General features: G+C 42.5%; 1 protein-coding gene across 9 annotated transcripts in view; it reads left to right on the top strand.

The window, feature by feature from the left end:
* Positions 1-23,431, top strand: part of mast2 (microtubule associated serine/threonine kinase 2) — a 257,578-nt gene that overhangs the window by 104,429 nt on the left and 129,718 nt on the right. The window contains exon 1 of one of the 9 annotated variants that reach the window (XM_041790748.1): positions 11,879-13,000. The exons of the other annotated variants lie outside the window; for them this stretch is intronic. Coding sequence (XP_041646682.1) covers positions 12,962-13,000 — 39 coding nt within the window. The 5' untranslated portion in view covers positions 11,879-12,961. Of the gene's footprint in view, positions 1-11,878; positions 13,001-23,431 lie in introns of those variants that run through there. 9 annotated transcript variants of the gene reach the window in all.

Raw genomic sequence — 23,431 nt, 5'->3', positions numbered from 1 at the left:
ATGATGGAAAGGAGTTAGAATTTGGCAGAATTGGTGTAAAGTGGCAGCAGTGTAATTCAAACATTCTCTTAGTTTTTTAGGACATCTGGAGATCCCCTCTTAGTGACTCATGACCCCCAAGGGGGTCCCGACCCCAAGGTTGAGAACCCCTGCTCTACAGAATGACTGAGCATGAATGCACTAATAAAGTGGTTATAATCCTTGTGCTCCTGATAACTCACTGTGAGGTTTCTTCACAGTTTTAAACTCTAAATCGTTCAAACCCCGCTCTGGCTGCTCAGACACTCTCAGTGGTTTTATTCTCTGTGGCTGCTGTTTGTTGGTTCCCATTTGTTCCTCACGGTCGTCTGTTATCCTCTCTCAGCATTTCTCATGGTTTGCCAGCAGCTTTGAACCGTATTCACCAGCCCACATGTGTAATAGGAGGGTGAAGAACAGACCACAGCAGCACAAACACAGCCCAGCTTTGGCAAACAGCATGAATTCATCCATTACTGACTGATTAGAACCAAAGGCCTCCAGTCCAGGCTCTAAATGAAACTGGACCCTCATCAGACAGAGAGGAACAATGATGAAGCGATCCAGCAGCTGCAGCAGAGAAAGATCCGGCCGACTGTAGGAAGTTCAGAGTGAGATCGAGCAGACGGAGCGTCCTGGAGTTTGATCGTACTCAAATATCGCATCAGGAGAAAAGACGGCGTTAGATCACTGAGGAGAGGAAGAACAAGGAGGAGGAGGATTTTTGTTCAGCCTGTTATTGAGCTGTAAGGAGTGAGTCCATGCTGATCCACTGAGAGAAATCGATTGATTTGACTCCATCAATACCAAACGCTGTCCCTGAAGCTGTGATTGGTCACTGATGAGTCCTCAGTCCTTCTCCTAGGAAAACATAGACGACTTCACGCCTCTTTGAGGCACTTCTGATGAAGATTTTACTCTGCTAGACTGCAGGGTGAGGGATTTAATTTCTGCAGGTTTATTCATGTGAGCACACAGCAGAGCTAAACAACCACTGTCCACCTATAGGAGACGCTTTCAGGGCTTTCTGACAAGCATTCACTCTTTTCTTTCTAAATTAATGAGGAAAAAGGAGGTGAAGCTTTAGTCTATAGAGGAGGAGGCTGGGGTGGAGGAGGTGAAGCTTTAGTCTGTAGAGGAGGTGAAGCTTTAGTCTATAAAGGAGGAGGCTGGGGTGGAGGAGGTGAAGCTTGAGTCTGTAGAGGAGGAGGCTGGGGTGGAGGAGGTGGAGCTTTAGTCTATAAAGGAGGAGGCTGGGGTGGAGGAGGTGAAGCTTGAGTCTGTAGAGGAGGAGGCTGGGGTGGAGGAGGTGGAGCTTTAGTCTATAAAGGAGGAGGCTGGGGTGGAGGAGGTGAAGCTTGAGTCTGTAGAGGAGGAGGCTGGGGTGGAGGAGGTGGAGCTTTAGTCTATAAAGGAGGAGGCTGGGGTGGAGGAGGTGGAGCTTTAGTCTATAAAGGAGGAGGCTGGGGTGGAGGAGGTGTAGCTTTAGTCTATAAAGGAGGAGGCTGGGGTGGAGGAGGTGGAGCTTTAGTCTATAAAGGAGGAGGCTGGGGTGGAGGAGGTGAAGCTTGAGTCTGTAGAGGAGGAGGCTGGGGTGGAGGAGGTGGAGCTTTAGTCTATAAAGGAGGAGGCTGGGGTGGAGGAGGTGAAGCTTGAGTCTGTAGAGGAGGAGGCTGGGGTGGAGGAGGTGGAGCTTGAGTCTATAAAGGAGGAGGCTGGGGTGGAGGAGGTGAAGCTTGAGTCTGTAGAGGAGGAGGCTGGGGTGGAGGAGGTGGAGCTTTAGTCTATAAAGGAGGAGGCTGGGGTGGAGGAGGTGGAGCTTTAGTCTATAAAGGAGGAGGCTGGGGTGGAGGAGGTGGAGCTTTAGTCTATAAAGGAGGAGGCTGGGGTGGAGGAGGTGGAGCTTGAGTCTGTAGAGGAGGAGGCTGGGGTGGAGGAGGTGGAGCTTGAGTCTATAAAGGAGGAGGCTGGGGTGGAGGAGGTGGAGCTTTAGTCTATAAAGGAGGAGGCTGGGGTGGAGGAGGTGGAGCTTGAGTCTGTAGAGGAGGAGGCTGGGGTGGAGGAGGTGAAGCTTGAGTCTGTAGAGGAGGAGGCTGGGGTGGAGGAGGTGGAGCTTTAGTCTATAAAGGAGGAGGCTGGGGTGGAGGAGGTGGAGCTTGAGTCTGTAGAGGAGGAGGCTGGGGTGGAGGAGGTGGAGCTTTAGTCTATAAAGGAGGGAGCTATGTTGCGATCTAATCTAATTTGTGCTGAATTGCCCAGCCCTAGTGTCATGCTCCTTCATATAAAGTGTCCCATTGTTTCTAATGGATGACATTTCAGTGTGATAATTCTGCATTGTTCCTTTAACATCCTGGCTCTTATCAACACAGAGAATCTCAGATCTGCTCCTGCTCTGTTCAGGATGAAGCTAATCCAGTTTGGACCGTCCCGCCTGGCTCCAATGATGCAGACTAAATTGAATTGCCTCCTCATCTCTCTCCTCTTCTCCTCTTTCTATCGATGATGTTTGTTCATATCTCTCCTGCAGTCAGAGCTTTGTTTCTGTCCTCATTCTCTCTGTTTCCATGTTGTTAAATGTTTTCATCATCAGGACCAACAGTCTGGGTGAATAAATGTCAGACTGAGGCTCCTCTGTCTGAATTTAGAGGAAATAATCTGTAGCCTGAACAGCACTGTCTTTATTTAGTCGTCTATTAAAAACATGCGGGACATGGATTTCCTCTGCTCACCAAGGAGCCAAGCATCCAGATGTTAGAGGAAGATGTTATCCACAGTGTAATTAGATCTGAGTCAATCATCATGGCCGTGTTCGCCGCCTCAGGGGATGGTGTTTTTCTTCAGAGCAGACAGCGGCGCCTGTTGTCTTACAGGGAAACTCATATTCTGCTTCATGCATCCCGACTCTCACAGCCTCTTCTGAAGTCCTGCTTGAGTTTCTGTGAGATCTCATGTCTGTGGTTTAGGTTTAGAGAGTTAAAATCATCTGTGCTCTCCCTTTTATGGATCGGCCAGCCTCACCTTCTGATTTCTTGAGTGTCCTGCTGCTGTTTTTGAACTTAATCTATTTTTAGAGTTTGCTGCCCAGTCCTCTTAAATGTTCCTCATTTCTTCCTGTTGTATTTGTAGAGAATGTGTGTTGTGTTTCCTGTGTGTCTCCGGTCCTCTAGTCCTTTAGTGGCCTCAGCTCTCTGTTTTGGACCTTCAGCTGACTCCTCTAAGAGAGCTGGGAGAAGGAGTGAGGGTGTCAGCAGTAAAGCAGAGAGCCTCGCTACCCAGCTGTCAGTAAACCGACTCTTCTTCATTTTTATCAGAGATTTTTCACACTATCAGGATTCCTACAAACAACTTTTATCTGGAAATTTCTCAGTGGTTTCTATGGAAACGGGGATGTTTTCTCACTAACCTTACAGACACACAGTGATGTTCAGGCAGATGTCTTCAGGTAGAGAGGTGGATCAGACTTTCTAACAGCCTCTTCTAGACTAGTCTTTGTTGACCAGAGGCTGCAGGTCTGCATACAGACGGATCAGGACTCTCACTGAGGGGAGAGTCTGAAATGTGCTGAGCTCTCGTCTATGCAGAGAAGTGTGACAGAGCTTTAAAGTGACTGCTGTGCAGTTAAAGCTGCAGGGAGGTGGTAGTCTGAGCTGTGTTCATGATTTATCAGTCATCTCATATTTACAGAGGCTGCAGTTATTTTAGTGTTCAGTGGTCCTGTAAAGGTTTACCTGCAGACACACCTCTGAGTTTACAGCAGAGCCACTCTGGACCTCTCCACCTTTATTTAATACAAAGAACAATCTTGATAGCATTATAGAATCATGACTGCAGTAGAAAGTCAGCTATCCTCCAGTATAACTGCAGTCATAGCCTGTTGTGACCTTTTTTATTTCTGTGCACATAAAAAAATCTGAAAATCTACCCATATGTTTTGGTCCGTGTTTCCCAGCCCTAGCCTGCAGGAACTCGGCCTTCATTGTTAGCCATCTGCTGACATCTCCTCTGTGTCGGACAGTAAACACGCTCAGCACACAGCGACTACAGCGAACGCCGTCGCCGTGCTCTGACCTGAGGTTGACCTCCTCACTGGCACACACTTCTTCAACTCTTCACCCTGCGGTGAAAGAGCAGAGCTGATAAAAGCAGCTCAAAGTGAGCTCAGCCTCGCCGTGTTTGGGTGCCTGCGTGCTCGCCACTTGGCCTTTTTCCGTGACAGTAGACGTGTTCAGCTCCGTCCCTGCTGCAGGCGAGCGGAGCAGACGCTTGCCGCTCTGTGATAAGACGCCGCTTCAGCCCTCAGGGACTGCTGTAGATGTTGGTATGCTTGGAGGCAGAGAGCAGCTCTGACATCAGCTTTCATATAGGATGTTTACAGCAGGGATGCTGCTTTATGTCTGACATGTTTATTCCAGCTCTGATAGGCTGAGGCTGAGGAGGTCAGACTGCATGAACAGCTTTATCTGACACTAGAGGTGGGCCGTAAACCGCTATTAATACCGTCACCGCTAAAACTTCTGCCATCCTTCAAAGCCTTTAACAGACTTAAGAAAGATGATGTCATGAAAGCTTATAAAACATTCCAGTCTTTCCTTTGAAGATGATGTCATCATTTAAAGTCTTTAACAGACTTAAGAAAGATGATGTCATCAAAGTTTATAAAACATTCCAGTCTTTCCTTTGAAGATGATGTCATCATTTAAAGTCTTTAACAGACTTAAGAAAGATGATGTCATCAAAGCTTATAAAACATTCCAGTCTTTCCTTTGAAGATGATGTCATCATTTAAAGTCTTTAACAGACTTAAGAAAGATGATGTCATCAAAGCTTATAAAACATTCCAGTCTTTCCTTTGAAGATGATGTCATCATTTAAAGTCTTTAACAGACCTAAGAAAGATGATGTCATAAACTTATAAAACATTCCAGTCTTTCCTTTGAAGATGATGTCATCATTTAAAGTCTTTAACAGACTTAAGAAAGATGATGTCATCAAAGCTTATAAAACATTCCAGTCTTTCCTTTGAAGATGATGTCATCATTTAAAGTCTTTAACAGACCTAAGAAAGACGATGTCATCAAAGTTTATAAAACATTCCAGTCTTTCCTTTGAAGATGATGTCATCATTTAAAGTCTTTAACAGACTTAAGAAAGATGATGTCATCAAAGTTTATAAAACATTCCAGTCTTTCCTTTGAAGATGATGTCATCATTTAAAGTCTTTAACAGACTTAAGAAAGATGATGTCATCAAAGTTTATAAAACATTCCAGTCTTTCCTTTGAAGATGATGTCATCATTTAAAGTCTTTAACAGACCTAAGAAAGACGATGTCATCAAAGTTTATAAAACATTCCAGTCTTTCCTTTGAAGATGATGTCATCATTTAAAGTCTTTAACAGACCTAAGAAAGACGATGTCATCAAAGCTTATAAAACATTCCAGTCTTTCCTTTGAAGATGATGTCATCATTTAAAGTCTTTAACAGACCTAAGAAAGATGATGTCATCAAAGCTTATAAAACATTCCAGTCCTTCCTTTGAAGATGATGTCATCATTTAAAGTCTTTAACAGACTTAAGAAAGACGATGTCATCAAAGCTTATAAAACATTCCAGTCTTTCCTTTGAAGATGATGTCATCATTTAAAGTCTTTAACAGACTTAAGAAAGATGATGTCATCAAAGTTTATAAAACATTCCAGTCTTTCCTTTGAAGATGATGTCATCATTTAAAGTCTTTAACAGACTTAAGAAAGATGATGTCATCAGAGCTTATAAAACATTCCAGTCTTTCCTTTGAAGATGATGTCATCATTTAAAGTCTTTAACAGACTTAAGAAAGATGATGTCATCAAAGCTTATAAAACATTCCAGTCTTTCCTTTGAAGATGATGTCATCATTTAAAGTCTTTAACAGACTTAAGAAAGATGATGTCATCAAAGCTTATAAAACATTCCAGTCTTTCCTTTGAAGATGATGTCATCAAATAAAGTTTATAAAAAATTCCATCCTTGCCATGTCCATGCAGGCCAGTCCAGGCCATCAGTTGTGATTCCAGTGTAACCATTACCCAGAATTCTTTGCCTCAGACCTGAGCTAACATTCTCCAACTGGACCACAAACTTGCCTGGGTTTCACATCCCTCCATTCTTCAACTGTTCTGCCTTTTCTTGGTGGGCTTGCAAGGTCTTCTGGGTATTTTTTCATGCTGTCTTTTGTGCTGACAGCCTACTGTTTGGCTTCACGGGAGCCCTGACTCCTAAAAACCGTTAAAGTGGAGGATGGTGGGAGTAAACGGGACACAGCATTCATTTGTTTGTCCTCTGTTTGCCTCTGTCCCCCGTCCTCTCCCGTCTCCTCTATTCTGGCCTGATTCTCCCCTTCTCTTTCTCTCTCCCCCTCTCGTTCTCTCTCGTTTGCCCTCCCTCTCCGCGGCTGCGTAAAGCTTGTACTGGCTGACTCAGCGTTTTCTTATCAAACCCCCTCCGATGGGGAAAGAGCTTTATGCAACGCTGTGTCCTTTTCATCCCTCCTCTCCTCTTCTGGTCTCTCCTCGACCTGATCTGGTCTGAGCTTCAGACCTGATCCCATCCTTACTTCAGAGCACATCTTTCTCTGTCTCCACAAGTCCCTGTTCAGGTACTAACACAGACCCTCTAACCTTGATATGGTGAGAGACCACTTCTTTGGTAAACCAACTAAAGCATAAAAACTAAACTTGACATGTTTAAAGACCAGCTCTGGTTCTTTTTCTTGTCTTTAAATGCTTTTGGATCCTGGTCTCAGCTCCTTTAGTCATGCAGCGCTGTCTTGGCAGTTCTGGGAAATGTCAGCGCTAATTGATTCAGAAGTTTTGGCTCTGTCTGGACAGGAAATGTAAAATTGGACAGAGGGAAGTGGTTCTGCTCAGAACAGGAACCAGACACAGACACAGTTATAGAGAGGTTCCTGATTCTACCTTAGACCTGACCCTAAGTACATGATGCGAGCAGCTTCCTGTTCTCAGTGTGTGTGTGACAGACGTGTTGTTTGTCCTGGTCAATAGTTTCTAATCAAGCAACCAGACTGTAAATAAAGAGACGGCTCAATAATCGTGGACATGAAACACGGACACGGCTCAGTCTGCATTCATGGAGGAAAACCCTCTGACAGTCTAAGAGAACATGATCCAGCATGGAGGGAACCATCAGACTGTTAGAACAGGGTCTCGCCTCTTACAGATCCTTTTTAACACATTTACATCTTTATGACGACCCTTCCTGTTCCTCCACCTTCAAAATAAAAGCACTAGATGTCAGGTTGGAAAATGTGAAGTCTGACACTCCTGCTCTGTTCTAAAATCCTTCCACTAATTATCTAATTCAGATGGATCAATAATCAGTTTGTCTGCAGCTTGTTGGTTTGTCCTGGAGTATTTACCCATGAAGCTGCAGGCCTGATTTAGCCGACAAAGACGGTCTACATGTGGATTATGTTGTTTAGCAACATCCTCAGATTGCATACAAGGTTGGAACATGTTCAGTATTTTGATGTCACATTTAGAACCAAAACACTGTCTTTAGAATGATTTTAGGGTAACATAACATCAGAACTTTTCAAACTACATCTGTATTTCATAAGAAGACTGTAAAGGAGATTAACAACAGTGCATGTTAGATAAGACCTCATACTGTTAACACTTTATGTCCCTCACTGGCCACCGTCGCCTCTTATCTACACTCTGGCAAACCTTTTATTCTGACGTTTTGGTGAAAACTTTCAGCAGTATGCAGGAGCCTGTCTGCAGCTGTTAGCTCATTAAACAATAAATTATCCATGATATGGTGGAAAGGACTTCTGATTTTTAGTTTCAGTGGTTTTTAAACACACAGTGATAATGCTTTATTATTAATCATGTTATATCCAACTATAGTTGCTGTGGCAACCTTTCATGCATCGTTGAATTGTCCCTGTGAATGATAGCTGACCTGCAGTGGTATACATCTGTCCATTTCTACATCATATTAATGCTGGGTACACGCTTACATAATGCATGTGTGTGTGTTTATGAGTGAGTGCTGCCCTGTGGTAGAGGAGATGGTAGAGTCTATATAGGGCTCTGAACAGTCAGAGGTCACATGTTTCCATGTCGTCATGTTTGCCTGGTATGTGCAGAGATAACATGCCATGTAAACATGGCCTGTGAACGACTCTATTTATGTAAATGATAGTGTGAGCACGCCACGGCCTCGTTTATCACGACCTCCCAGTCTGCAGACACTTCCACGCCACGGCCTGGTCTATCCTGACCTCCCAGTCTGCAGACACTTCCACGCCACGGCCTGGTCTATCCTGACCTCCCAGTCTGCAGACACTTCCACGCCACGGCCTGGTCTATCCTGACCTCCCAGTCTGCAGACACTTCCACGCCACGGCCTGGTCTATCCTGACCTTTCAGCCTGCAGACACTACGACTGAAAGCTCAAAGCTCATGAACAGTCCATCACTCCACCTGCTGTATCAGAGTGAGTGCGTCCACTAAAGTGCTCAGGCACAGAACAGAGCCACTGTTGTTAAAGCGGGGGAGATGGTGGATTTATAAACCAGCTCCATGTAAACTCAGTGTGAAAGTAGCATTTTAAAGGTTGACAACTTTAGTTTCCACAGACCAGGGATACAAAAAGAGCATTCTCCTCAGTTTGTGGTGTATCAGCTGTAAAGTTTGCCTGGCCCTGAGTGTCTGCGGTCGATCCACTCACAGAAGGTCGAGCGCTGAGGTCTCAGCTTTGACAGGACTCAACGAGCCTGACGCCGTCAGCTGAAAACAGCCCGAGTGTTTGAGCGCTCGACCAGCGAGGCCAGGAGGTCAAAGAAACAAGAGTTGTTTTTCTTCTTTTTATGAGACTCAGAGAAGATTTAGAGGAAACGGAGGGAGAAAATGCTGCTGTTTGCAGTTTTTGGTCATTGACAGAACGAGCCGGCCGCCGCTTCAATTAACCTCCTATCCAGCAGAGACATAAAACACTGACAGACCAGGCTTTTGCCTTAATGAGTTAGTATGAAGAAAGCAAGCCCTCTTCTCTCTCTGTCTTTAAACATCACTCTGTGTACCTCCTTTCTCCTCAGGATTCAGCAGAGCTCCTTCCGTGCTTTTAGACTAAAGAAACACAGTCAGGAAACATCCACAGCACTGGTAGAGCTCCCAGCCTCTGTGTGCCCTGGTCAGAGCTGATGGGCCAGAGTTCTCCTTATTTCTACAGAAGGGTTCTTTTATTTATTGATTGATTTAAGTTTTATTTAATAGGGACAGATACAATAAACACAGACAACTGAGAACAGGCATCCCGTGCAAGTATCATAGTGTTTGTAGCGAATGCTAGTTTGCAACACCCGTCCCTAGAAGGGCTTTTGTAATTTTCTCTCCTCTTTACTTGATGTCAGAGGATGAGCAGAGCTGGGCATGATGGGTAAACTGTTAGTAGTTCATATTATCGTTAAATACTTCATTGTGGACAGCCAGTGTATTTAACAGCTAACAGATTTTAGATCTGAAATGAGAAATCTGAAATCAAGAAACGAGCTGGTTACCAATGACTGTTCAAGAAAAGGAGAACAGAGCGTGGAAAAGCCTGCCTCACACACTTCACATTGAATTTTTACTCTGTCTTTTTCTGGAGTAAATAAAACACTCTTCATTCATACATCTGTCTTCAAAGATTTAAAAAGAAGATTAAAAAGCGGGGCAGTGGGATGTAACATTCTTTTTACTCTATGTGTAATCTGCTGCAGATGTGAAAAAAAATACAGCCTCAATGTTCACTTATTGGTCCTTCTTTTAATCAGAACAATCAAAAGAACAAACCCATGAACCCATGTCTCTTTGGAAATAAAAGGAGAGAAACTAAAAATGGCAAAGAAAACAAACAAACAAACAAACAAAAAAAACAGGCAACAAGGGTCACAAACATTCCATCCTTACCTTTAAAGATGATGTCATCCTTTAAATTGAATAAACATTCCATCCTTACCTTTAAAGATGATGTCATCTTTCAAAGTTTAAAGAACATTCCATCCTGGCCTTTAAAGATGATGTCATCTTTCAAAGTTTAAAGAACATTCCATCCTGGCCTTTAAAGATGAAGTCATCCTTTGAAATTTATAGAATGTTCCATCCTTTCCTTTGGAGATGATGTCATCCTTTAAATTTAGAAAATATTCCATTCTTGCCTTTGAAGATGATGTCATCCTTTGAAATTTATAGAATGTTCCATCCTTTCCTTTGGAGATGATGTCATCCTTTGGAGTTTATAGAACGTTCCATCCTTGCCTTTGGAGATGATGTCATCCTTTAAAGTTTAGAAAAAGCTTCTCTGTGTTAAAGACATTTTCTAAGATGGTTCCAGACCGAGTTTAATTTTCCTCTGGCTCCCCTGAGAGTGAAAGGTCCTGGGTTGTCGTGACGACGGCTGACTCTAGAGGTCATTGTTCAGAAGTTTATTTCCTTGGTGGCTGTGCACTCTTTTAACATCATGTGTGTTTTGCTCTGATTGGCCCATAATGAATGTGACAGACAGAATGTCCGTTCACTCGGTCTTTGAGTTTTTACCCTAACCCTACCCTAACATCATCTGTGAGGTGTTGCACAGTTGTGAAATATATCTGCAGTATTGAGATGTGCAGGGTGTTTCCAGAACATACCTAGTCTTTTACATTAGTTTTGGCGTTTAAAATCATGAAGGTTCCATCTGAATTAAAGATAGGATGACAGAAAGAGCAGCCGACATCTTGTTATGAAAATCAGGATATTTTTATCAGTGATCCTCCTCTGCAGAGGAAAAAGGGACAGGAAAACAGATTCAAAGGGAAGTGGAGGCAGAGATTTTTGAAAGCAGGGAGCGCCGAGCGGCTGGTGTCCTCCCACGCTCCACAGAGAGCGAGGTACTGATGACTCACTGCAGGATGAGAGATTCTTAATGAGTGTGGGTTGAATAACTAAGACGACAACACCGCGCCTCCTCCATCAGCGGCAGCTTTACTGTGAATATACAGCAGAATCAGACATATGGAGCAGATACAGACAGATCAGGAGGGTCAGAACCAGACCGACACGTCTCTGTGATCACAGCCAGAGACCCCGCCTCTGTCCGCCGGGCCCCCGGCCCCGTGGTCAGAGCCTCAGTGTTAATGAGAGCAAAGGCCAGAGGGGCCACAGAGAGGAATGTTCACACAGGCACAATGAGACTGGCCTAGAGCAGCTTACTGACCCACTGTCTGCTGCAGGCTGGAACACCGGCTCTTTCCTCTGAAAGCCTGAACCACTACACCAGAGAAGAAAGAAACACGCTCTACGTTTATATCCAAATATGGAAGCTAGAGCTTTTCAAATGACTGAATGACTCTCTTTAATTTTATAAAACACCAAAGCTTCAGACGAACAGCGTTGATCCTCTTTTTGAACGTGGAGTGTTGTTGGTCTGTTTCCGGTCCACATTTTTCAGCCTTGTGTGAATGAGAGCGGTCCTGCATGTGTTTGACTCCTGATGAATCGGTGATAGTCCAGATCCTCTGATGGCTGCGTTCATCACTAATTCAGCTCTGCAGGATCATTAAACATGAAGCCCAGAGAGTGTGTGTTAGTGGGCCTCACGCCCTCGTGTTTTGGTTCCTGCTGAAGCAGCGGACACACAGCGGAGAGGAGGCGGAGCACTCCTCCTCCCTCCATTCATTGTGAGCGAAGCCTCTGTCTCCTGCTCGCGCCTGATTGGCCGCCTCTGCAGAAAGCAAGAGAGAGGGAGAGAGCGATGAAAGGACGGGGGAGGAGCTGGAGCATGTGAGCATACTGACACATCAGAGAGAGCAAAGAAAGCAACAAGACGGACGGTGGAGAGATCCGGAGAACTGGAGGAGAGGGGAGCCTCCTGGTCCTCCCTGCAGCCGGTCTGGACCAGTACCAAAGACGACGGAGGAGATGTTGGAGAATCCGGAGATGAAGAGATGATCCTTGCCTGACGGCGGATGCTGCTAACAAACGTCCTCTTGTTTTCTGTGAGTCCAGCTGCTGTGAGTGTGGGTACTGACTGTGACTGCTTCATCTGGGCTTCTCTCTGTTTCTGCTACAAATCCAGGACGAGCGAATGACCAGACGGGAGGCTGGACTTCTTCTGAACTCTGCTTCATCAGTCTGAATGAAACTGTTGAAATCCGGCTCCCTGTGTGTGGTTTTGCACAAATCCTGGACCTCATTCTCGCTCTAATTAAGCCAGAGGGTTGCAAGCTGGTGCCTTCCCCGTTTCTGCGTAGCCTCCCTCCCTCCACCCCCCGGGCCCCATTGTCATCATTAATTTCTGTTGCGGGTCGCCCATGAATAATGGAAGCAGCAAAACCTCCTCTGGACCAGTGCCTTAGGGGTAGAGAACAATTGCAGGGTTAAAAAGCACAGAAGAAGAGTGGAGGAGAGAGAGGGGCGAAGGGGTGTGTCCAGCAGCGAATGGATGAATGGAAGAACGGCGGACGGGGAAACAACACGTGCTCTGACGGCCAGAGAGGAGAGGACGATCCTGACCGCACCTTCACCACAAACAGGAGAAACATGGAGGTCAACCATGGAGATCCTGTCCCACTCCTCTTTTTGAACATTTACTAGAACCAACCAGACCCAACCAATGGATTTCAGCCTCCTCTTTGGGCCGCTTTAACCACTTCCTCTCTCCCATTCTGACGCCAGTTTGTTTGAATTTTGTACAGAAAGTCTTTAAAGATCCAAACCAGGGTATTTCTAACTGGAAACTCCTTTAAAGAAGCTTTTATGGACGACTTCTCCTGGATAACAACCAGTGTGGTCATGTGCTGATGAAGAAATGTGGAGCCACAGGTTAGAATGTGACTCTTCTGTGTCGACAGTCGTCCATGAAAGTGCCTGAACTTTGTAGCTCGGTTTGAAACCAAAAAGGATTAGACAGCAGAACCATGGATGACTCCAGTATTCTGAGGCGTAGAGGACTCCAGGTAAGACTCAGCTGGTGACTAAGGAGTGGGTCTTATTGGGATTCCTCTGCAGTCAAAGGTCTGGCTCTGGGAGCTTTGACCCGGAGCGGTTGATTGGGTGAAAGGTTAGAGGAGGAATGCAGATCTGCGTGTTCTTACCTCCACGTTTCTGTGTAGTGGTAGGGGCTGGTGCAGCTTCAGCTCTTGATTGAACAGTTAAACTCACCTGATCCTGCTGGGCGAGGGCGTTAGCTAAGGAAGCTAATCAGCGCTCTCAGCACGATCTCGTCTCCACTTCCTCTCAGGTCATTAGAAAATAACGCCACAGTTCACAGCCTTCATCCATCAAAGACGTCATATCACAGAAGACCCTTCACTCTGACTGAAAATAAGCAGACTTTAAGATCTTTGCCCTATTTTCTGTCTAGATCTGTGTTTTTTTAGTCTATGTTTAGATCTGGGTCTTTATAGTCTACTTTTAGATCTGGGTCTTTATAGTCTACGTTTAGATGTGGGTCTTTATAGTCTACTTTTAGATCTGGGTCTTTATAGTCTACGTTTAGATCTGGGTCTTTATAGTCTACGTTTAGATCTGGGTCTTTATAGTCTACGATTAGATCTGGATCTTTATAGTCTACTTTTAGATCTGGGTCTTTATAGTCTACGATTAGATCTGGGTCTTTATAGTCTACGTTTAGATCTGGGTCTTTATAGTCTACTTTTAGATCTAGGTCTTTATAGTCTACGTTTAGATCTGGGTCTTTATAGTCTACTTTTAGATCTGGGTCTTTATAGTCTACGTTTAGATCTGGGTCTTTATAGTCTACGTTTAGATCTGGGTCTTTATAGTCTACGATTAGATCTGGATCTTTATAGTCTACTTTTAGATCTGGGTCTTTATAGTCTACGATTAGATCTGTGTTTTTATAGTCTATGTTTAGATCTGGGTCTTTATAGCCTACGTTTAGATCTGGGTCTTTATAGTCTACTTTTAGATCTGGGTCTTTATAGTCTACTTTTAGATCTGGATCTTTATAGTCTACTTTTAGATCTGGGTCTTTATAGTCTACGTTTAGATCTGGGTCTTTATAGTCTACTTTTAGATCTGGGTCTTTATAGTCTACGTTTAGATCTGGGTCTTTATAGTCTACTTTTAGATCTGGGTCTTTATAGTCTACTTTTAGATCTGGGTCTTTATAGTCTACTTTTAGATCTGGGTCTTTATAGTCTACTTTTAGATCTGGGTCTTTATAGCCTATGTTTAGATCTGGGTCTTTATAGTCTACTTTTAGATCTGGGTCTTTATAGTCTACTTTTAGATCTGGGTCTTTATACTCTACGTTTAGATCTGGGTCTTTATAGTCTACGTTTAGATCTGGGTCTTTATAGTCTACTTTTAGATCTGGGTCTTTATAGTCTAAGTTAAGATCTGGGTCTTTATAGTCTATGTCTAGTTCTGTGTTTTTATAGTCTATGTTTAGATCTGGGTCTTTATAGCCTACGTTTAGATCTGGGTCTTTATAGTCTACGTTTAGATCTGGGTCTTTATAGTCTACGTTTAGATCTGGGTCTTTATAGTCTATGTTTAGATCTGGGTCTTTATAGTCTACGTTTAGATCTGGGTCTTTATAGTCTACGTTTAGATCTGGGTCTTTATAGTCTTTGTTTAGATCTGGGTCTTTATAGTCTTTGTTTAGATCTGGGTCTTTATAGTCTACTTTTAGATCTGGATCTTTATAGTCTACTTTTAGACCTGGGTCTATATAGTCTACGATTAGATCTGGATCTTTATAGTCTACTTTTAGATCTGGGTCTTTATAGTCTACGTTTAGATCTGGGTCTTTATAGTCTACGTTTAGATCTGGGTCTTTATAGTCTACGATTAGATCTGGGTCTTTATAGTCTACGTTTAGATCTGGGTCTTTATAGTCTACGATTAGATCTGGGTCTTTATAGTCTACGTTTAGATCTGGGTCTTTATAGTCTACGATTAGATCTGGATCTTTATAGTCTACTTTTAGACCTGGGTCTTTATAGTCTGCGTTAAGATCTGGGTCTTTACAGTCTACGATTAGATCTGGGTCTTTATAGTCTATGTTTAGATCTGGGTCTTTATAGTCTACGTTTAGATCCGGGTCTTTATAGTCTACGTTTAGATCTGGGTCTTTATAGTCTATGTTTAGATCTGGGTCTTTATAGTCAATGTTTAGATCTGGGTCTTTATAGTCTATGTTTAGATCTGGGTCTTTATAGTCAATGTTTAGATCTGGGTCTTTATAGTCTACGATTAGATATGGGTCTTTATAGTCTATGTTTAGATCTGGGTCTTTATAGTCAATGTTTAGACCTGGGTCTTTATAGTCTACGTTTAGATCTGGGTCTTTATAGTCTATGTTTAGATCTGGGTCTTTATAGTCAATGTTTAGATCTGGGTCTTTATAGTCTATGTTTAGATCTGGGTCTTTATAGTCAATGTTTAGATCTGGGTCTTTATAGTCTATGTTTAGATATGGGTCTTTATAGTCTATGTTTAGATATGGGTCTTTATAGTCAATGTTTAGATCTGGGTCTTTATAGTCTATGTTTAGATATGGGTCTTTATAGTCTATGTTTAGATCTGGGTCTTTATAGTCAATGTTTAGATCTGGGTCTTTATAGTCTATGTTTAGATATGGGTCTTTATAATCTACGTTTAGATCTGGGTCTTTATAGTCTACGTTTAGATCTGGGTCTTTATAGTCTATGTTTAGATCTGGGTCTTTGTAGTCTATGTTTAGATCGGTAGTTGATCTCATTTACCAGCTATAATACGGTAGTTGAGCTCATTTACTAGCTATAATACGGTAGTTGAGCTCATTTACCAGCTATAATACGGTAGTTGAGCTCATTTACCAGCTATAATACGGTAGTTGAGCTCATTTACCAGCTATAATACAGTAGTTGAGCTCATTTACCAGCTATAATACGGTAGTTGAGCTCATTTACTAGCTATAATACGGTAGTTGAGCTCATTTACTAGCTATAATACAGTAGTTAAGCTCATTTACTAGCTATAATACGGTAGTTGAGCTCATTTACTAGCTATAATTCAGTAGTTGATCTCATTTACTAGCTATAATACGGTAGTTGAGCTCATTTACTAGCTATAATTCAGTAGTTGATCTCATTTACTAGCTATAATACGGTAGTTGAGCTCATTTACTAGCTATAATACAGTAGTTGAGCTCATTTACTAGCTATAATACGGTAGTTGAGCTCATTTACTAGCTATAATTCAGTAGTTGATCTCATTTACTAGCTATAATACGGTAGTTGAGCTCATTTACTAGCTATAATTCAGTAGTTGATCTCATTTACCAGCTATAATACGGTAGTTGAGCTCATTTACTAGCTATAATACGGTAGTTGAGCTCATTTACCAGCTATAATACGGTAGTTGAGCTCATTTACTAGCTATAATACGGTAGGTGAGCTCATTTACCAGCTATAATACGGTAGTTGAGCTCATTTACCAGCTATAATACGGTAGTTGAGCTCATTTACCAGCTATAATACAGTAGTTGAGCTCATTTACCAGCTATAATACAGTAGTTGAGCTCATTTACCAGCTATAATACGGTAGTTGAGCTCATTTACTAGCTATAATACGGTAGTTGAGCTCATTTACCAGCTATAATACGGTAGTTGAGCTCATTTACCAGCTATAATACGGTAGTTGAGCTCATTTACTAGCTATAATACGGTAGTTGAGCTCATTTACTAGCTATAATACGGTAGTTGAGCTCATTTACTAGCTATAATACAGTAGTTGAGCTCATTTACTAGCTATAATACAGTAGTTGAGCTCATTTACTAGCTATAATACGGTAGTTGAGCTCATTTACTAGCTATAATACAGTAGTTGAGCTCATTTACTAGCTATAATACGGTAGTTGAGCTCATTTACTAGCTATAATACGGTAGTTGAGCTCATTTACTAGCTATAATACAGTAGTTGAGCTCATTTACTAGCTATAATACGGTAGTTGAGCTCATTTACTAGCTATAATTCAGTAGTTGATCTCATTTACTAGCTATAATACAGTAGTTGAGCTCATTTACCAGCTATAATACGGTAGTTGAGCTCATTTACCAGCTATAATACGGTAGTTGAGCTCATTTACCAGCTATAATACAGTAGTTGAGCTCATTTACCAGCTATAATACAGTAGTTGAGCTCATTTACCAGCTATAATACGGTAGTTGAGCTCATTTACTAGCTATAATACGGTAGTTGAGCTCATTTACTAGCTATAATACAGTAGTTGAGCTCATTTACTAGCTATAATACGGTAGTTGAGCTCATTTACTAGCTATAATTCAGTAGTTGATCTCATTTACTAGCTATAATACAGTAGTTGAGCTCATTTACCAGCTATAATACGGTAGTTGAGCTCATTTACCAGCTATAATACGGTAGTTGAGCTCATTTACCAGCTATAATACGGTAGTTGAGCTCATTTACCAGCTATAATACAGTAGTTGAGCTCATTTACTAGCTATAATACGGTAGTTGAGCTCATTTACTAGCTATAATTCAGTAGTTGATCTCATTTACCAGCTATAATACGGTAGTTGAGCTCATTTACTAGCTATAATACGGTAGTTGAGCTCATTTACTAGCTATAATTCAGTAGTTGATCTCATTTACCAGCTATAATACGGTAGTTGAGCTCATTTACCAGCTATAATACGGTAGTTGAGCTCATTTACTAGCTATAATACGGTAGTTGAGCTCATTTACTAGCTATAATACGGTAGTTGAGCTCATTTACTAGCTATAATACGGTAGTTGAGCTCATTTACTAGCTATAATACAGTAGTTGAGCTCATTTACTAGCTATAATACAGTAGTTGAGCTCATTTACTAGCTATAATACGGTAGTTGAGCTCATTTACTAGCTATAATACGGTAGTTGAGCTCATTTACTAGCTATAATACAGTAGTTGAGCTCATTTACTACCTATAATACGGTAGTTGAGCTCATTTACTAGCTATAATTCAGTAGTTGATCTCATTTACTAGCTATAATACAGTAGTTGAGCTCATTTACCAGCTATAATACGGTAGTTGAGCTCATTTACCAGCTATAATACGGTAGTTGAGCTCATTTACCAGCTATAATACAGTAGTTGAGCTCATTTACCAGCTATAATACGGTAGTTGAGCTCATTTACCAGCTATAATACGGTAGTTGAGCTCATTTACTAGCTATAATACGGTAGTTGAGCTCATTTACTAGCTATAATACAGTAGTTGAGCTCATTTACTAGCTATAATACGGTAGTTGAGCTCATTTACTAGCTATAATTCAGTAGTTGATCTCATTTACTAGCTATAATACAGTAGTTGAGCTCATTTACCAGCTATAATACGGTAGTTGAGCTCATTTACCAGCTATAATACGGTAGTTGAGCTCATTTACCAGCTATAATACGGTAGTTGAGCTCATTTACCAGCTATAATACAGTAGTTGAGCTCATTTACTAGCTATAATACGGTAGTTGAGCTCATTTACTAGCTATAATTCGGTAGTTGATCTCATTTACCAGCTATAATACGGTAGTTGAGCTCATTTACTAGCTATAATACGGTAGTTGAGCTCATTTACCAGCTATAATACGGTAGTTGAGCTCATTTACTAGCTATAATACGGTAGGTGAGCTCATTTACCAGCTATAATACGGTAGTTGAGCTCATTTACCAGCTATAATACGGTAGTTGAGCTCATTTACCAGCTATAATACAGTAGTTGAGCTCATTTACCAGCTATAATACAGTAGTTGAGCTCATTTACCAGCTATAATACGGTAGTTGAGCTCATTTACCAGCTATAATACGGTAGTTGAGCTCATTTACTAGCTATAATACGGTAGTTGAGCTCATTTACTAGCTATAATACGGTAGTTGAGCTCATTTACTAGCTATAATACGGTAGTTGAGCTCATTTACTAGCTATAATACAGTAGTTGAGCTCATTTACTAGCTATAATACAGTAGTTGAGCTCATTTACTAGCTATAATACGGTAGTTGAGCTCATTTACTAGCTATAATACGGTAGTTGAGCTCATTTACTAGCTATAATACGGTAGTTGAGCTCATTTACTAGCTATAATACGGTAGTTGAGCTCATTTACTAGCTATAATACAGTAGTTGAGCTCATTTACTAGCTATAATACGGTAGTTGAGCTCATTTACTAGCTATAATACAGTAGTTGAGCTCATTTACTAGCTATAATACGGTAGTTGAGCTCATTTACTAGCTATAATACGGTAGTTGAGCTCATTTACTAGCTATAATACAGTAGTTGAGCTCATTTACCAGCTATAATACGGTAGTTGAGCTCATTTACCAGCTATAATACGGTAGTTGAGCTCATTTACCAGCTATAATACGGTAGTTGAGCTCATTTACCAGCTGTAATATGGTAGTTGAGCTCATTTACCAGCTATAATACGGTAGTTGAGCTCATTTACTAGATATAATACAGTAGTTGAGCTCATTTACCAGCTATAATACGGTAGTTGAGCTGCTCTACCAGCTCTGATGTGGTTGTTGTGTTCTCAGTATGCAGTGATCATAAAGACTCTTCCTGTCACCAGTTGTCCTTACTGGAGAGTGTTCTCTGTGCAACCAGTGCTCCTCACAGTTTACTGAACGGTATACTCCCCATGGCTACTATTGAAAAATTCAAAACAGGAAAAAAACAGCCTCCAAACATAAAGCTTAGGTTCCTCTGAACTGTGTTTGAATAATGAGCTGAGGCATGGTTAGACTTTGTAGTGGTAATTTTAGCCAGCAGTACATTAATCCAACATTTTTAAACATGTTCTAGAAGTTCTCTGACGCTTTCATGGCTGTAGATGACGGCGCTGTAGTGATGCTGAGTCAGCAAACGCAGCCTTCCCCCTGTGTTTGGTTATGTATGTTTGAGTCAGATTTAGCTTTCAGCCTCAGATAACCTCCTTCCTATCAGCCCCTCCCTCACTGTCAGGGGCTGCGAGGAGATACAAGAATCTGTGTGTGGAGACACAGAAACAGTGTGTTCTCCTTCAGAGTGAAATAGCTGCTGTATGCAGAGGAAGGCAACGAGGACACCAGGAGGGGAGGGATGACCTGGATTTACTCAGAACCAAGGACGTCACTGCACCTGCTCTTTCTCATTGTTGTTTCAGGTTTCATGTTGTGGTAGCTTCATGATACTTTGGATGCACAAAACAAAGAGGGGCGAGGTAAAGGTCCAAGCTTGTCTCTGGAGACCATACCATACATTCATCTCCTCTTCAGTAAGATCGACATTTTTGGACGGGATCTGCGCTCTTGGTCTTGAGGGCATCTGGTCAGGATGTATCTGGTCACCTCTCTTCTACTTCCTGTATTATGGCAAACAGCATCTATGTCTATGTACCCTACAGAAATGTTCCTATAACTCTTATGTCCCTTTTCCCCCATTTGGCTGGTTGGACTGGATCAGACACAGAAATCTAGAAAATGACAAGGAGGTGGAAATGGCAGGAACACACTGGCTTGCTCGGTCATGCCCCTAAAAATACAGCATACTTTATCTCTCTGTCACTATTAGAATACATGATACATGACATTTTTCCCTTCAGGTGACTTTCCTTTGTAACTATGACCACCTATTGGGCAAAAATGGAGGGGAAAGACCCCAACATCCTCAGCTTCACAAACATTCCATCCTCTGCCTTTGGAGATGATGTCATCCTTTAAAGTTTGTAAAACATTCCATCCTCTGCCATAGTGTGTTGTTACTCATGCAGAATGTGGCTTGGCATTATCTAACTAAAAACAGTCACCAAGTACAGACAAGAGACAGAGATGGATGGATGGATGGATGGATGGATGGATGGATGGATGGATGGATGGATGGAGGATGGATGGAGGATGGATGGATGGATGGATGGATGGAGGATGGATGGATGGATGGATGGATGGATGGATGGATGGAGGATGGATGGATGGATGGAGGATGGATGGATGGAGGATGGATGGATGGATGGATGGAGGATGGATGGATGGGTGGATGATGGGTTGATGGATGGATGGATGGATGGATGGATGGAGGATGGATGGATGGATGGATGGATGGATGGATGGAGGATGGATGGATGGATGGAGGATGGATGGATGGATGGATGGATGGATGGATGGATGGAGGATGGATGGATGGATGGATGGATGCATGGATGGATGGATGGATGGATGGATGTTTGATGGATGGATGGATGGATGGAGGATGGATGGATGGATGGAGGATGGATGGATGGATGGATGGATGGATGGATGGATGGATGGATGGATGATGGGTTGATGGATGGATGGATGGATGGATGGATGGATGGATGATGGGTTGATGGATGGATGGATGGATGGATGGATGGATGTTGGGTTGATGGATGATGGATGGATGGATGGATAGATGGATGGATGGAAGATGGATGGATGGATGGATGGATGATGGGTTGATGGGTTGATGGATGGATGGATGGAGGATGATGGGTTGATGGATGGATGGATGGATGGATGGATGGATGATGGGTTGATGGATGGATGGATGGATGATGATGGGTTGATGGATGGATGGATGGATGGATGGATGGATGATGGGTTGATGGATGGATGGATGGATGGATGGATGAAAGATGGATGGATGGATGGATGATGGGTTGATGGATGGATGGATGGATGATGATGGGTTGATGGATGGATGGATGGATGGATGGATGGATGGATGATGGGTTGATGGATGGATGGATGGATGGATGGATGAAAGATGGATGGATGGATGGATGATGGGTTGATGGATGGATGGATGGATGGATGGATGGATGGAAGATGGATGGATGGATGGATGGATGATGGGTTGATGGATGGATGATGGGTTGATGGATGGATGGATGATAAGATACAGTCGCTAGAAAAAGTATGTCAACCCTTTGAGATTTCTTGGATTTCTGCATAAATTGGTCATAAATGTGTTCGGATCTTCATCTAATTCACAACAATAGACAAACACAGTCTGCTTAAACTAACACTGCACAAAATTTATATGTTTTCATGTTTTTATTGATCAAACCATGTAAACATTCACAGTGCAGGGTGGAAAAAGTATGTGAACCCCTAGGCTAATGAATTCTCCAAGAGCTAATTGGAGCCAGGAGTCAGCCAACCTGGAGTCCAATCAATGTGATGAGATTGGATGTGTTGGTTAAAGCTGCCCTGCCCTATAAAAAAACACACACCAGTTTTCAGTTTGCTGTTCTCAAGAAGCATTGCCTGATGTGAACCATGCCTGGCACAAAAGAGCTCTCAGAAGACCTACGATCAAGAATTGTTGTCTTGCACGAAGCGGAAAAGGGTTCCAAAACCCACATGAACATCAAAAGCCTTGATGTTCATGTGTCCACGGTAAGACAGACTGTCTACAAATGGAGAAGGTTCAGCACTGTTGCTACTCTCCCTAGGCGTGGTCGTCCTGTAAAGATGGCTGCAAGAGCACAGCGCAGAATGCTCAATGAGGAGAAGAAGACTCCTAGAGTGTCAGCTAAAGACTTACAGAAGTCTCTGGCACATGCTAACATTTGTGTTGACAAATCTACAATCAGTAAAACATTAAACAAGAATGGAGTTCATGGGAGGACACCACGGAGGAAGCCACTGCTGTCCAAAAAACACACTGCTGCATGTTTGAAGTTTACAAAAGAGCACCTGGATGTTCCACAGCACTACTGGCAAAATATTCTGTGGACAGATGAAACCAAAACTGAGTTGTCTGGAAGGAACACACAACGCTATGTGTGGAGAAAAGAAGGCACAGCACACCAACATCAAAACCTCATCCCAACTGTTAATATGGTGGAGGGGCCATCATGGTTTGGGGCTGCTTTGCTGCCTCAGGGCCTGGACGGATTGCTGTCATTGATGGAAAAATGAATTCCCAATTTTATCGAGACATTTTACAGGAAAACTTAAGAGCATCTGTCCACCAACTGAAGCTCAACAGAGGATGGGTGATGGACAGGACAACGACCCAAAGCATAGAAGTAAATCAACAACAGAATGGCTTCAACAGAAGAAAATATGCCTTCTGGAGTGGCCCAGTCAGAGTCCTGACCTCAACTCCATTGAGATGCTGTGGCATGACCTCAAGAGAGCGATGCACACCAGACACCCCAATAATATTGCTGAACTGAAACAGTTTTGTAAAGAGGAATGGTCCAAAATTCCTCCTGACCGTCGTGCAGGTCTGATCTGAACTACAGGAAACATTTGGTTGAGGTTATTGCTGCCAGAGGAGGGTCAACCAGTCATTAGCCTAGGGGTTCACAGACTTTTCCACCCTGCACTGTGATGTTTACATGGTTTGTTCAATAAAAACATGAAAACAT

Source organism: Cheilinus undulatus, linkage group 7 (genome assembly GCF_018320785.1).
Source record: "Cheilinus undulatus linkage group 7, ASM1832078v1, whole genome shotgun sequence".
Lineage (NCBI taxonomy): Eukaryota > Metazoa > Chordata > Actinopteri > Labriformes > Labridae > Cheilinus > Cheilinus undulatus.
Note: the sequence above shows the minus strand (reverse complement) of the source record. Positions and strands in the feature narration are given on the sequence as shown.